We start from the raw sequence: 15726 nt of genomic DNA, 5'->3' as shown, positions 1-15726 counted from the left end.
GGAAGGGGGCTTACATCAGAGCCCAATAACCATCATAGGTCTTGAGGGGAGGTAAGTCCTGCTGAGTCAGGGTTGGGGTCAGGGCAGAGGGCACTGTGCATTGGTTGGGGATGGGCAGGTGAGGGCGTGAAGGTGCTGGTTTGGGTCAGGCCCAAGTGTAACACTGGCACCCATAATCTCTGTCCTTGCTTCCAGGCCCTGAATTCATTCAGGTGCAATGGTGAAGGCAGAAGGATTCAGGTCAGCTACTAGCTCAACTCTTTATCTGCCCTTCCTGCCTCCAAACACATCTTGAGGGAAGTCAGAAAATTGCACCTAATGTTTCTACTAAAGTACAGACAGGTCCATAATGTCAAATTCCAACGTTTGGTAAGTGCAGGAGTGAAATTCCTCCTCATTGTTCCTCTGGATAGTTGTTCCTTCTGGCCACCAGTTAAACGCATTACTTAATTTATTTGAAGTAAGTGGTTAACAAATGAGTTCCCGTTACACGTAGAGGAACTTAACACGGATGGGTTAGTTATAAACACAGCTGAGAGCAATTTCCCTCCCTTTGAGAACATGTTCTCCCTCAAGAAGCATACTTCACAACAAATGGATAATTTGCTGTTTTCCAAACTGACAGGTAGTAAAATGGACCAGGGGCACAACGCTGGGTGTAACCATCAAATTCAGCCTGCTCTCTCTCACAATGGGCAGTTTGAGGAAGACTACACACTGAAACCAGATCAATGTCCCAGTACGTTTCCCCCATCAGGTCTAATGGATAGAAACTGAGGTGTCGATAAACTAGTATCTCCCGACCTGATCCTTGGTGAATGCCTAATCATAGCTAGCAGTCCAATCCATTGATTACCCAGAGGTTCAAAGGTTTACCCAGACTCTATTGTCACTCAGCCTCACCTGACAGAGTCCCTGTGCTCCACCTCACTCTGTGAGCCTGGTCGGCCAATGTCCAAGTGCTGCTCAAGTACCTGCTGCCGAAACTCGGACACTTGGTACTGCCGGTCCTCCTTCTCTTGCCGTAGTTGCCGCTGTTTGGCCATCCACTTCTCTTCCTCATTGTTCCTCTGCAGCAGCATGGCTGAGCTACTTCCGGGGGGGACAAAACTGTTATGGTTGGAGATGAGGGTGGGGACAGAATGGTGCGAGATGGAAGACTGGTGCAGGTTTGGATGGACTGCTTTGGGGCACGTCAGTGCAAAATCCTTGGGCTTATCTGAAAAGGAAAGCAAACGTCTAAGGCCACAGCTCTCTAATGGTACACAACTTTTTAAAAAGCTCTTTCACAGGATGAGAATATTGCCCAGCCGTAACTACCCTCCAGAAGGTGATGGCAAGACAGCTTCTTGAATAGCTACAGTTTGCAATTCAAGGAGCAGAGGGACAGAGAACAATATAATTTGTTTTCAGTGAGTTATTGTACTCTGGAATGCACTGTCTGTGAAGGTGGTGGAGCAGTAGCTTTTGAAGGGGAATAACGTATACTCGACATGTAGCCAATTCCCTTATCATAATCATAAACATTGACTTCTGGAAGGCATAGAGCAGCAGATGGGTTTTCTTTTGCTCCTCAGGGTGAATGTCGTGTAAATCACTGGTGTTAACATTATATTAATTGTGCTTTTGTTAAGGGAAGGATAAATAGATGGAAAGTATTGATTAAGCTATCTTGAGCACATGCAAAAAGGAACTGCTGGGCCAGTTGGTCGGTGGGAGGCACAGTTAATGCATAGCCGCATTCTGTAAATAAACCTACTGCCAGGGAAAGAATTTGCGTCATCCTTCATTACCTGGCTTGGATCTGTTCAAAAGCAAGCACTGCAGACCTAAGCTTTTTCAAAGCTGCCTATTAAGGTTAAAGAATGCCAGTAATCAGATTGAGCTATTGACAAAAAATGGTGACTCAAAAATTTAGAAGACTAGATATTTTTAAAAATACAGTTATACCTCTCCAGGTCGTCCTGCACAGGGCATATTGAACACTGATGCTCAATTACTGTAGGGTCAACATTAATATGTAACCGTTTGGCACACTGGCAGATTGTATGAAGTGTTCAATGAATAAAATTTGCCTGCATGAATGGTCCATGTTTGCTTCCAGTATACTAAATCACAGTATAATAATTTCCTCGCTGCACATGCAGATCATACAAATTTTGCCAAAGCAATCACTAAAAAATAATGTCTTTGTGCTGAGGCAAGGGCCCTGCTAAGATAACAATGTGTGGTTGTGCACGCTATTCTGGTGACCTTTGCAAAATGTCAGATCTCGTTGTTGCAGTGGGGAGCGAGTAAGCAGCCAAGCACAGAGGTCCCGATACATCTGTAGCTACAGCCATAGCTAATTGCATTACACAGACAGAAGGTTAGATGCTGATCTGAAAGCTAATTGAAGTTGAGACATTTCAAACACTTGGAGATATCTTTGGCTTCCCTTTTTGGTTCAATAGTTTGATTGCCTTTACTCAACTATGTCCAAACACCTGCCAATCAAGGGAGAGACAGACTTGCAGCTTTCATGACCTTAGGCCTGTTCAAAAGTGCCATATTGCCAAATGAATACTTTAAGTGCAGTCACTGTTGCAACATTGGGAAAAGTGACAGTAATTTGTGCACAGCAAGCTTCCTAAAGTAGCAATGGGATAATGACCAGATAAATTGGTTTCCCTGACCTTAGTGGAGGGTAAATATTGGACAGGAAACCAGGAAAATGGCCCTTCAGCAGCTTTAGCGACTCTCTTCAGCAGATGAACCCACCTTAAAATAACAACTTTCTTGCTAATGAATCCTCGAAAAGTCAATAATGAGATCTTTCTTTGTACAAATATTTAGTGCACACACTTTGAAGATTGAAGGATGACTTTATTGAAGTTGTAGAAGATCCTGAATGGTTTTGACAAGGTGGATGTTTCCTTTTGTGGGTGAGTCCCATACTGTTTAAAAATTAGTGGTACCCTGTTAGATCAGAAATGAGACTTTATTTTCCTCTGAGGTGTGTGCAACTTTGAACTCTCTGCCTAAAGAGGGTTCACTGGTTTGTGATACAGACAGAGGGGGACGGATTCTTTGATGGCAGGGGAATCAAGGATAAGTGGTGGTGGATGGGATTTGTAATTCAAAATGCAAACAAATCAGCCACAATCTTATTGAATAGTGCAGCAAGCTTAAGAACGGTCTATTTTTCGTGTGCTCATGCTTCCTAGTTTTCTTTTGCAAATGCTTTCTCATTGCCCCCCTCCTTAAAGCCACTTCAGTAAATTCAGAATGGAATATTATTTCTGTTGTACAAGAGTGGGTCTCAGCATATAAGTATACATAGATTCTTCTCTTTGATGAAGGAACAGGTGTTCAGTGCCGTACATTTTAAACTGGAGACATAGGCCAGAGAATTCCTGCAGTTAGGCCAGGTTAAGTGAGGATTAAGGAACTGGACTTCACTTTATTGTCAGATATACATTGTTCCTTTTTAACTGTGTCACATCTGTTACCTGGTCGGTTTGGTGTTAATCTCTCTGCAGCCTTCACTCTATCGTCTATCTGTTGGCCTCGTAGACTGGGCAGTTCTGGCATGTGTAAGTAATGGTTTTCCATTGCTTTTGCTGCATTCATTTCTTTTTCCCTGTTCCTTTCCCGATCTCGTTCCATCTCCCGCTCACGCTCCCTCTCTCGTTCCTTCTCTTTCTCTCTTTCCAGCTCCTTCTCCCTTTCCTGCTCACGTTCCCTCTCCTTCTCGCGCTCTGCTTCCCGCTCCCGCTCTTTTTCCCGCTCTCGCTCCCGTTCTCTTTCTCGGCGGAGCTCTTCGTCCATTTGGAGCCTGTGAGTGGGGGCAGGAAAAAGTGGAGGGAAAAGTAAAACTGTGATTAATTATTGAACTTGAGGGCATAAGGCAAGCAGCTTTCAGATACAGCATTAATGGCAGCTAGACATGACGCAGGGATGCCGTGAGAGAAATTCCTTTCATACAGTGAGGGTGATATTCTGAAATACACTGCCTGATAAGGGAGGTGGGGGGGAATGGAAGCAGATTAAAGGCTTTCAGTCAAAGGGGCACAGAGACATACTCAAGATGGTAAGTTGTGCAGGGCTGTGGAGAAAGAGCACGGGGGGATGCCAGTGGTTTGGACCAACTGGATGGGTCTTTCAAAGACGATGGACAGACTGGCCTCCCTTCCACATTGTAGATTCCAGAGAATAATTCCAATTCCCTAATCCATGTTAATCTCAGCCATGCAGAGACCTTTTAGTACCACAGGATGCCAGTCTAGTCTGGGTCTAATTGTCTCGCTGAGATGTTGCAAACTGGCCGGGTATCCATACCACATGATGGCAACCAGAAGGGAAGTGGCAGTCCCCAATTTGTTTTTGGCGATGCATTGCGGAACCTGCAAGTGGCTGCATGGTCACCTAGCCTTTCAGCTCAGAGGGGAACAGTGGTGGTAGGTTCCTTAACCTGATGGACGTTAATGATCTGGCTGTTCTCTTTAAACAAACAGCACAGTTCCCATCAAGGTCACTTCTCTGACGCTAGCATCCAAATAAACAGACTCATTGAATTTCATTTCCCAACTTGTTAAAGCGGGATTCAAACTCACAACCCTGTGCAGACCAGCGGTCAGTCCATCACTGTTGCAAAAGGCAACCAGTTTTGCTGTCAACGACCAAGATCAGCCAGTGAACATTAAAGGAACAAGGTGTCACAATATCATCAGCTGCTGTGGCATTTTATCGCACTTAAAAGCAGAGTGCACCTGTCTGCACTATCAACAAATTGCACTCACAAAGCTTCAACGAATATACTTGGGATACGGCACTGTAGGGATTCTGTTAATTGACCAGTAAAAGAAAAAAAAAAACTTATATTTATATAATGTTTTTCAAGGACATCTCACAGGACTATACAGCTAATAAAGCACTTTTGGAAGTGTAGTCACTGTCGTGATGTAGCAATTTAATGGGAGGCAATAATGACAATAATCCATATTATTATTCTAGATATCCATGTAATGTGCCGGGGACCTGGGTTCAAAGCCTGCCATAGTGGAATTTCAATTCAATAAAAAAATCTGGAATTAAGAATCTAATGATGTCAATGAAACTACTGTCAGTTGTCAGAAAAAAATATTTGGTTCACTAGTGCCCATTAGTGAAGGAAACTGCTGCCCTTCCTTGGTCTTTGTGATAGTAAATTGGCTTTTGCACATTTTTTTATTCTTTCACATGGGTATTGTTGGCTAGGCCAGCATTTATTGCCTATCCTGAAGTGCCTAGAGAGCACTTAAGAATGGACCACATCACTATGGGTCTGGACAAACTAATAATGTCCACATGAAAGAATTAAAAAAATGTGTAGCAGCCAATTTGCTGCCACAAATATCAATGTGATAATGGCCAGATAACCTGTTTTTGGGATAGCAATCGAGGGATATATGTTCACCATGTATAATGCCACTGCTCTCTCTCAAAATGAGATCTCTCACCTGGGCAGGTGAATCCAGCCTCAGTTTAATGCCTCATCCAAGAGGCAGCACCTTTGACAGTGCAGCATTTCCTCGGTACTGCAGTGGTCTGCCTGGATTTCTGTGCTCAAGCCCCTAGAGTGGGAACTGAACCCAGAATCTTGCAAGTCAAACACGCTACCAACTGAGCCAGGACTGGCACAGCTAGAACTCCACAGAGTAAAAAGTCAAATCCCACCAGAGCAGATTGAGCCTTTAAATTCACCCATATATAAGTGAAAGCATGTAACAAGAAAGAACATTCACACCGACTATTTAACAGATTAACAGAAAAGCACAGCCCGTTGACAAACAGCTGAGCAAGAAACAAAAGCAAAAATACCACGGACACTCCATTTATGAAATATTAACTGGTAACCTCAATACACCAGGCAGCATCTACGAACAGACAAATGTTGGTTCAGTTTCTCAGTCTCTGCCTGACCTAATGAATATTTCCAGCTTTTTCAGTTTCCAAAGCGGCATAAAAACGGCATTTGACGTTTTGACTGCGGGACAACCCTCCCTGCGCCCCCGCCCCTCCCCACCCCCCGACCAAAACATTAACATCAACCTGTATTTTGTCTCTAAAGATGCCTGATGACCTGCCAGGGATGGCTTCAGCACTTTTCTCCTTTTATTTCAAATTCCGGCATTTTCTGCTTTTGGTTATCTTTCCCAGGAAGAAAGTCAGCTGTTTAACCCTGTTTTTACATGTTTTACGGTGATTAAAGCCTGCTCATGCCATGGTAAGGGAAGATGGGGATTTACCTCTCTGACAAACGCTCTGACTGTAGGGCAGTCAGTGAAGAATGAGACAGTTCTGCTGGGAACCTCATCCCAGGTAGGTGCAGGTGCATGGCAGAAGGGTGAAGGGGAGGCAGGGAGGCAGGGCTTGCAATCGGGTAGAAAGGTGACCTCAGGGCTGAAAGACAGTATGAATCATCCACTCTGCAAACACAAAGAGAAACAGCATAATCAGTCAAATTCATTCTTGACAATCTGTTACTCAAACTCACCATTACAATACACTATCATCTCATCACACTGCTGGTAGCAGAGGGGCTTTAGTTGCCTGGGGCCCTGAGCTCAGGAATTCCCTCCCTTAACCTGTGCCGTTCTTTCATCCTTCAAGGTGTGTCTTTAAAGCTACCTCTTTAACCCCATTCTTTCTTGGTTCAGTATCATACTTAGTTTGATAATCGCGACTGTGAAGAGATATTCTACTACTCTGAAGAAATTCATCTCTTGTTGCTGCTGTAGGACTTAATTTGAGACCTATTAAAGTAAGCTCTTACTCTTTCACCTCAGTCATGTGATGTTGCTTTTGCTAAGCTCCAGAAGGTCAAGTCAACCATCCTGGGTAACGACTTGTTGGGTCATGAACATTTTGCAGTGGGGGAGATGGTACAGTAGTCTGCGTGGAGGACTTACCAATTCTCTCTCTCCAGTCACATAGTAGAAGGCAAGAAGTTAGAGGCAGTGACAACTGAATCAAATCTTTTCCATTCTGGATAGTCTGTGTAACCTAACTCAGGAACTTGGAAGAGTTTTTCTGGAAGGAGGGGCTGATAACATGCCTATCACCCTCCTTTTTCACCTTTACCTGAGATCCATTTAACACTGCTAAAGGACAACACTCCCCATCCCCACCACACACACGCACACACACACAGGGGGTGGGACATGACAGGGAATGTGCAGTACTGTTCTCCCATAAATGTGGAATAATAAAGACCAGAGAGCGCCAACACTTGGGTTCCAACTTCCTTGCAACGTGGAGGTTAAGTGCTGCCACAACAGCTACATTTAAGAAGCAGCTTTGCTAAGAACAGGACTGACGGCTGTCAAGAAGGAAGGCTTCAAATAATGATTTGCTCCAAGTGGTCTGCGCTGAAGAAATACTTATAGGAAGTCTGGACTCAATGAGAGGACATCTGAGCAGCAGCCCATTTTAAAACAAGCTCTCTCAGTATATCAATAAGTTACAGAAACAGCTAGGTTACAGAACTTTGCCAGCAATATCTCGAGAGAAAGTTCAGCCCGAGGACACAGATGGTCTTGTTTATGGTAAGTTCAATGTTTCACTTTGACAAAGTGGAGAACGTGTTTCACACTCACATGATGTTCCTCTCTTGAGGGTGAAACTCTTGTCAGCAGTCTAATAACTCATCCTTCATTTGTGGGCATGACGAGTGATGGAAAGCTTTTTGACTTTAGAACATAGAACATAGACCAGTACAGCACAGTACAGGCCCGTTGGTCCACGATGTTGTGCCGAACTTTTACCCTAAACCGAAGGTCTATCTAACCTCCACCGCTACCTTATACTATCATCCATATGCCTATCTAATAGCCGCTTAAATGCCCCTAATGAGGCCGACTTCACTACCCTCTCTGGCAATGCATTCCACGCCCCGACCACTCTCTGAGTAAAGAACCTACCTCTGACGTCTCCCCGATATCTACCTCCTTTCACTTTAAAACTATGTCCCCTCGTAAAAGCTAGCTCCACCCTAGGAAAAAGTCTCTGGCTGTCTACTCTATCTATACCTCTAATCATTTTGTACACTTCTATCAAGTCACCTCTCATCCTTCGTCGTTCTAAAGAGAAAAGCCCTAGCTCTCTCAACCTTTCCTCGTAAGACCTTCCCTCCATTCCAGGCAACATCCTGGTAAATCTCCTCTGCACCTTTTCTAACGCTTCCACATCTTTGGGGATCCTCAAAGTGCCAAATACTTTTTCATGTATTGGGACTGTATGCGCTTTTGCAAATATTCTTGGTGATATGCAAGGGTTAATTCACAGAGACAGATCAGGTGTTGTGCACCGACCGGGACCATTTCCTGCTCCAAGTGATGAGTCTCTCAAACTTGACTGAACCCAAATTCAGTCTGTTTGCCCTCAACTTTCCCACAGCCTTGATCCCTCTCCTGATCCAGGTTAAAATGCTACTCTTATATTTCACTGAACAGAACCTCATCAACTGTCAATGTCTGTTACCAATGGCAACGAGGCTTATTTGTAATGCAAGGACAAAAACTAAACAACCACAGTGCACATCTTTTCTTTAAGAAAGAAACACAAGATGCAAGGCTCCAGGATCCCTCTTAGCCTCCACTTCCAAAATTTAACTTGGGCATCTGTCAAAGGAGTGTCTGCGGACTGCCTGAGAGTCAAGTTTCTTCTGTCACTTTGTTGGGGAAAGCAAATCGTATTTGCGTTCATATGGGTGGTCTTTTGTACGTATATCACTGGTCTCTTGGCCTTCTGCCTCTTCAGTTCCTGTCAATCACGAAGTCTGAGCTCTCTCAGACTGGCCAGTAGGGATATGGATCCCCATTGATAAAAAAGGATGTGTGAAACCACAGCTCAGTGAGTATCTGCAGTGCTCAGGTGGCTGTTCTCTGTCCCCTGGAGGCCACCACAGAGGAATCACAGCTCAGAGTGATGCTCCCGTCAGCGACGCTGCCCTCAAGACGTGGGGGGTCATACACGGAACACGTTCCAGAAACAGTCACAGGACACCAACGGGAATGGTGTTTGGTCCATTCTCCTCTTCCTTACTCCAACAACAACTTAGCAGATTGTCTGTCTGGTCGGTGTTCCGAGGTAACAGAAGTAAGGTGGAAAGAATGTGAGGTGGGGAGTTTTAAAACAGAGGCATTTGTGAAGGGGGAGTCAGGAGGGGGTGAGTGAACACTGGGTAATAGCAGATCAGGTCTTGATGTGAGCTCGGATACAGGAACCGAAGGTTTTGATGATCTCAACACTGCAGCAGGTGGGAAACAAGAGGTGGGTCAGGAGAGCGTTGGAATGTTCTCTCTGCAATGACAAAAGCTTAGTCAAGCATTTCAATGGCAAATGGGCAGTTTTACAGGAATTCTCTCAGGTAACAGCAATTCCGCTGGGTCAGAACGTTTCCTGGTTCAGCCCCGGTGACAACAGCCAGGGAAGAGGACGGTAATCAGCGCCTTCAGAAAGAAGGTGGGGCTTCAGTCTTCACAATGCTCCAGTGCAGGAAAATGGTAAGCCCAGGAGCAAGACAGACACAAACACAAACACAATCCTGCTGCTTTTGCTCAATACATACTTGGGAATGACGATGTCTTTCCGTGGCACTGTATGTCACCAAATAAATTAGCTTCATGACAACCAAAGAGCACTGGGGCTCAAGACAAGTAATTCTCTGTTTTACCCACCCATGAGAGAATGTGATAGAAAAATACATACCTGCAGGCACTCTTATGCACGCTAACATGCAATCACGCACACTCTCACACATGCACACACTTGTGTTATCCAAATGCGGTCTCACATGCACACACTCACGCACTTACGAAATCTCTCACACAAACTCAAGCACTCACATGCAATCATACACACACACATTATTCACACACACACAAACATATATGCGTACTCATGCACTCACACGTACACACACACAGAAACCATGCAGCTCCACGAAGTCAATGGAATAGGTCTCAAACTGCACTGACAAACACGAACAGGTCTCACTTACCGAAAGGCTGGGTGAGGGAATGGGTGATGTGCGAGATAGCTGGGGTGGTAGTAAGCGGTAGCTGCCTCAAGGCCCATTGGTGGCAGCGAAGGCATGCGGAGCTCCTCGCCAGTGTGATACGGCCTGAAGCTGCGGAGATATTCTTCTTGCACACCCCCTGGTGTGACCACGTGAGGAATGGGTCGCTGCAGACTGCGGGAAGTAAAATCACGAGTCTAAGCATTGTGCATTAGCACGTTCCCTCCAGAAAGAATTACCATCCTTTACCACGGCTTTTCTATAAAAACTGCACTCAAAATTTGACTCCAGAGAGAGATTATTTTTTTAAAACATGAGAACCAAAGTTATCCATTCAGTTGAAAATCTGATAAAAGAAGCGGCTTTAGCAGAAATGCTTTTAAAGGACTGAAGTACAATCATTTGTCAAACATTTGCTTTCAGCACCTTTAGTTGTACAATAGAGTTAAGATGAATTGGATTTTTGACCCAGAGGCTAGCATTTGGACTCCAAGCCTCAACAGACAGCCAGGGGAACGATGTACAATGGCAATTTTTCTCGGCTTTGTTCATCATTCATGGGTGTGAGCATCACTTGGATTTTATTGCCTATCCCTAATTGCCCTGGAGAGGGTGGTGGCATGAACTGCTACAGTTTGAAACATGTAAGATTCTTAGACGTCGAGGCAGGGTAGAAGTGTGGAGGGTCGCTTCTCCCTCTGGGAGAGTCTAGGATAAAAGGGTACAAGCTCAGAATAAGGGGTCACCCTTTCAAACCAGAGATGAGGAATTTCTTCTCTCAGAAGACAGTGAATCTGTGAAATTCTTTACTATAGAGGGCTGCTGAGGGTGGGTCATTAAGTACGTTCAAGGCTGAGATAGACAGATTTGTAATCAGTAAGGGAATCAAGAGATATGGGTACAAGGCAGGAAAGTGAAGTTGAGGATTATCAGATCAGCCATGATCTCACTGAATGGTGGGCTGAATGGCCTACTTCTGCTTCCACTTCACATGATGTTGGGGTGTAGGGGCGGGGTCTAGGGTGTTAGGAAGAGAGTTCCAGGATTCTGATCTAGTGATAACGAAGGGACGGTAATACAGTTCAACCTCAGGAGAGAGTGTGTGGCTTGGATGGGAACTTATGGGGTGGTGGTGCCCCTCTGTATCTGCTGCCCTTGTCCTTATTGGTGGTACAGGTCCTGGATAGGAAGGTGCTATCAGAGGAGCCTGGATGAGTTACTGCAGTGTGTCTTACAGATGGTACACAGTGCTAGCAAATGATTGCAAGGGCAGCAGTTTTGGAGAGGTATCCTATGTTACTGGGTGAAAGGCATGGCGTAGTAGGCAATAAGGGCAGACACAGAAAGACAAGCAACTTGCCTCAACGTCTCAGCATGGAAAAGTCCCACCCCTTGGCTGCTTGGGAAATCAACCACTACAAATGGCCTTTCCTCAAACTAACAACACAAAACGATCAACACGACAATAAACTGGCTATCAATCAGTTTCTGTTGCTGACACACTGCCCGGAGCGTGCCGCTGTGTCTGTGACTGAAGAGACGAGGGGCAGGTATTGATTTGAGATGAAGGGATTCAAGAGCTGGGTCCGTTCTGGGATGCGAACATGAGCCCACCGCCCACCCCCCGCAACCACCAACCCCGGCAAACAGGCAAAGCGATTCTGGTGGAGGTGGGCATTTAATTAGAGAGGGATTGGGAGTAGCAGCCAAATAGTGACTGGGGCGGGGGGTTAACGGGGGAAGATCAGGCACGGCTCCAGCTTGACTCAACAGCTATTTCTGTGGCACGTGTCCAGAACCGAACAAAACGTTAAGCACATTAATCTCAAAATTAGCCTGGACGGATGTGGGGGCTTGGATCGCAGGATAGGCTGTCCTAAAATTTAATGGCTGAGCAACAGAGCTTCTGCCAAAACTGCAACTTTAAAAGAAAACTGCACATGCGTCCACCTGACTGCAGCTTTTCAGATTTACCCAGTCCCTCATGGCTGACAGCCTGCCCCCAATCTCAGGGCATTTTATTAAAATAACTGTGTCCAAACTTACAAACGTAGGTGAGTTCACGATCCCACTGCTTTGGAATCGGGAACAGAGGGGCAGGCCGGTATGCAACACCATTGCCTTTGGTCAGCTGTCTCTATGGCAACCTGGTTTGGGGCCCTAATAATCGCGGTCCAGATTTGCGAACGTCGAGATGGAATGTGAATGGCCACAGAAACGACACTGTTAATTTACTAGACAACAAGGTGCAGGGCTGGATGAACACAGCAGGCCAAGCAGCATCATAGGAGCAGAGAGGCTGACGTTTCGGGCCTAGACCCTTCATCAGAAAAGGGGGAGGGGAAGGGGGTTCTGAAATAAATAGGGAGAGAGTGGGAGGCGGATAGAAGAGGGATAGAGGAGAGGCTAGGTGGAGAGGAAATAAACAGGTCGAAGAGGCGGGGATGGGGCCAGTAAAGGTGAGTGTAGGTGGGGAGTTAGGGAGGGGATAGGTTAGTCCAGGGAGGACGGACAGGTCAAGGGGGCGGGATGAGGTTAGTCAGTAGGAGATGGAGGTGCGGCTTGAGGTGGGAGGAGGGGATAGGTGGGAGGAAGAACAGGTTAGGGAGGCAGGGACGAGCTGGACTGGTTTTGGGATGCGGTAGGGGGAGGGGAGATTTTGAAACTCATCTGCAGTTCCTACTATCACTGTTAATTTCCTCACGGCTTTAGCGCACAATCGAGTGTTAGTTTACCTTTTGACGTATTGTTCACCACCCTGCATGTCCCCCCCACCTCATTTCTTATTGTTGCAACTAAATAAGGCGTCGGTGAGACCGCAACTGGAGTGTTGTGCACAGTTTTGGTCCCCTTATTTGAGGGAAGATGTAGTGGCATTGCAAGCGGTCCAGAGGAGGTTCACTAGATTGATCCCAGAGATGAGGGGTTTGTTGTACGAAGGTGTTGCTGGCCGGGCAGCATTTATTGCCCATCCCTAGCTGCCCAGGGGTTTGTCCAGGGTCAACCACATTGCTGTGGGTCTGGAGTCACATGTAGTCCAGACCAGGTAAGGATGGCAGTTTCCTTCCCTAAGGGACATTAGTGAACCAGATGGGTTTTTCCTGACAATCGACAATGGGTTCATGGTCATCATTAGATTCTTAATTCCAGATATTTACTGCGTTCAGATTCCACCATCTGCTGTGGTGGGATTCAAACCTGGGTCCCCGGAACATTATTTAGGTCTCTGGGTTAACAGTCTAGTGACAATATCATTAGGCCATCACCTCCCCGTCATTAGGGATGGGCAATAAAAGCTGGCCTGGCCAATGATGCCAACATCCCATCAATTAATGTTTTTTTAAAAGTATAAAAAGGCTCCTGTCGCCGCTGCATTAACTTACTTGAGAGGAGGGAATCGGGAGTCCTGAACCATTGTGCTATGAGTGAGGCCAAATGCATAAGGGGTGCCCAGGAGATGAGACGTGATAGATGAAGCTCCCTTCTCCGACTGGTGCTGTGACTCTGTGTGCATTCGTTCTCTGCTGGGGCCCCTGGACACTGCTTCTGGCTGGAAAGGAACAAAGGTGAAAAATTAAACAGCATTGCCTGCACCTGATTAACGGCTCAGTGTGAGCCTTCAACAAGCCCCACCAACGCACCGTTTGTCGATCTGCTAAATTCTGCTTGAGCCTGTTTCTCTTCTTCATAATTGAACACAGAAATGAATAACTCCACTTGTAACAATATCTGCGCCGATTCTTCATTCAGATGATCCTTTCAAACTGCAGCCCAGTCTGACTGCCCAGTGAGAAAGGCAAGGTGGAAGGACAATTTAAAATGATAAGGCTGTGATCCTGGTGTCCCGTGTGACATTTCTTAGGGTGAGTGAGTGAGGGAGGGACACAGCACGGTCTTCAGTCTACGTCCATTTTAATGTGAGGCCTGGGCGATGGAGAAAGACCCCAGAGAGGACAACCTGAACCATTGCATCATTCAATGATATGGGTCAAGGGCTAGAAAATAGGTCGGTACAGACTCAAAGGGCCGAAGGGCCTCTTCTGTGCTATATGATTCCATGACAGGAAGACAGCAAACTTTACAGGACTGGAATAAAACCAAAAGAAGGTAAGTTCTTTCAATTTTACCACGACTCCTCACTTCATGGTCCAGGAGTGAGTCCTTTGACCAACAAAAGGAAACCTTGGGTAGCCCATGCCCCTGGATTCCCTCTCCCTTTCCATTTATTGCTCACTAATTGACCATGAGGCCTGTTCCCTCAGGCCCCCAGGGCAACACATCCTGCCACTCAAAGCCTGTTCCCACCCACTAGGATGCTATCAACCCCTCATATAGGATTCAGTCAGGAATTAAGTCTATTAGGCCTCAGGTTGCGGTGGGACAGATTTTTTTTTTTCCCCATCTATGTTGGCCCATAACTGCAGAACTCCCAACAGGAGTTAAAACTGATCTTTACGTTCCATCACTGGCTTCGAATCACCACTGCATCATCCTTACCGCCTGCAAACTCTGACTACTCATGGGGGCGTCATTCTCATGGGAGACTGTCAAACACATTTCCCACCTCTCCCTCACCGGGAGTGTCACGTTCACCTATATTTCGAATGAAAAGGGGAAGCAAAATAAAGCAGCTGCTGCTAAATTTTTAGGTAAACAAATCATGAAAGAAACAGCAAAATCTTCCAAAATATGGGTTTCGCAAAAAAAACAAAAAAAATTTGGAAGAAAACCACAGGTTAGCTTGTCCTGACCCCACAGGCCTTGCAGTGCTGACAAGCAACTTTTGAAAAGGAGTAGTGGCTGCATTTTCATTGAAGGGAAATCACATTTGGTGAACCATTTCCTCTCTCAAGAAATTGCAATGCTCCAGTGGAGGCGTGCATTCTGATAATTGCTGACCCCTCCTGACTGCATTGCACTAACATGTCATATTAAATGTCAGTAATGTTATTTCTGAGCTGAGGTGTTGATCCACCTCGTTTCTGGCGAGGGTCTAGGCCCGAAATGTCAGTTTTCCTGCTCCTCTGATGCTGCTTGGCCTGCTGTCTTCATCCAGCTCTACACCTTGTTATCTCGTTTCTGGCTGTCTCTTGCAGCGAGGTTCCTGCCAGCACAATCTCTCTCATTCTTTCTCTCTCTCTCTCTCTCTGTCTCTCAGGCCCCCCATTTTGAAAGGCTAAAAACATTCCAGTAAATTTTTCACGCTGCTGGGAGACAGGCTGCATCTCCCAGGAACCTTGGAAGCTCGGCCAAGCATTAAAAGTGACTCAGAAAATGTCAACAGAAGTCAAAATCAAAGTTCAGGGAACCAGCGCAGACCCATGGCTCTTTTCAATGTCAGGCCACCCGAGGAAAAAACAATTCAGGCTCTTTCTATTTGCAAAACATGACTCCAACAGATCAGGGAGGTGTCACATGACGGCCCTTTCACTCTCTTTGAAGCAGAGAGGCCTTTCTTCAGCAAAAACAAATCTAACTGGCCATTAAAATTCTTCCCGGTTCTCTCTCCTCTGCTCCTGAAGAGGGGGGAGAAAAAAAACTTGAACATCTCTAGCGCCTCAGAATGCCCCAATGTGCTTTAAAAGCCAATGAGCTACTTCTTGAAGTGCAGTTGCTGTTTTAGTGAAGGAAACATAGCGGCCATGTTTTGCACAGCAAGATCCCTCAAACAGCAATGTGATAAG

At 45.8% G+C, this 15726-nt stretch overlaps 1 protein-coding gene across 1 annotated transcript in view; it reads right to left on the bottom strand.

The window, feature by feature from the left end:
* Positions 1–899: 899 nt before the first annotated feature.
* Positions 900–15726, bottom strand: part of gse1b (Gse1 coiled-coil protein b) — a 603644-nt gene continuing 588817 nt past the window's right edge. Inside the window, exons 5-9 of the mRNA XM_048605591.1 lie at positions 13426–13592; positions 10025–10216; positions 6270–6449; positions 3492–3817; positions 900–1219 (exon numbers count right to left, since the gene is read on the bottom strand). Of these exons, the coding sequence (XP_048461548.1) occupies positions 900–1219; positions 3492–3817; positions 6270–6449; positions 10025–10216; positions 13426–13592 (1185 nt within the window). The remainder of the gene's footprint in view (positions 1220–3491; positions 3818–6269; positions 6450–10024; positions 10217–13425; positions 13593–15726) is intronic.

Source organism: Rhincodon typus, chromosome 15 (genome assembly GCF_021869965.1).
Source record: "Rhincodon typus isolate 14 chromosome 15, sRhiTyp1.1, whole genome shotgun sequence".
Taxonomy (NCBI): Eukaryota; Metazoa; Chordata; class Chondrichthyes; order Orectolobiformes; family Rhincodontidae; genus Rhincodon; species Rhincodon typus.
This window is presented reverse-complemented; position numbering and strand designations above follow the sequence as displayed.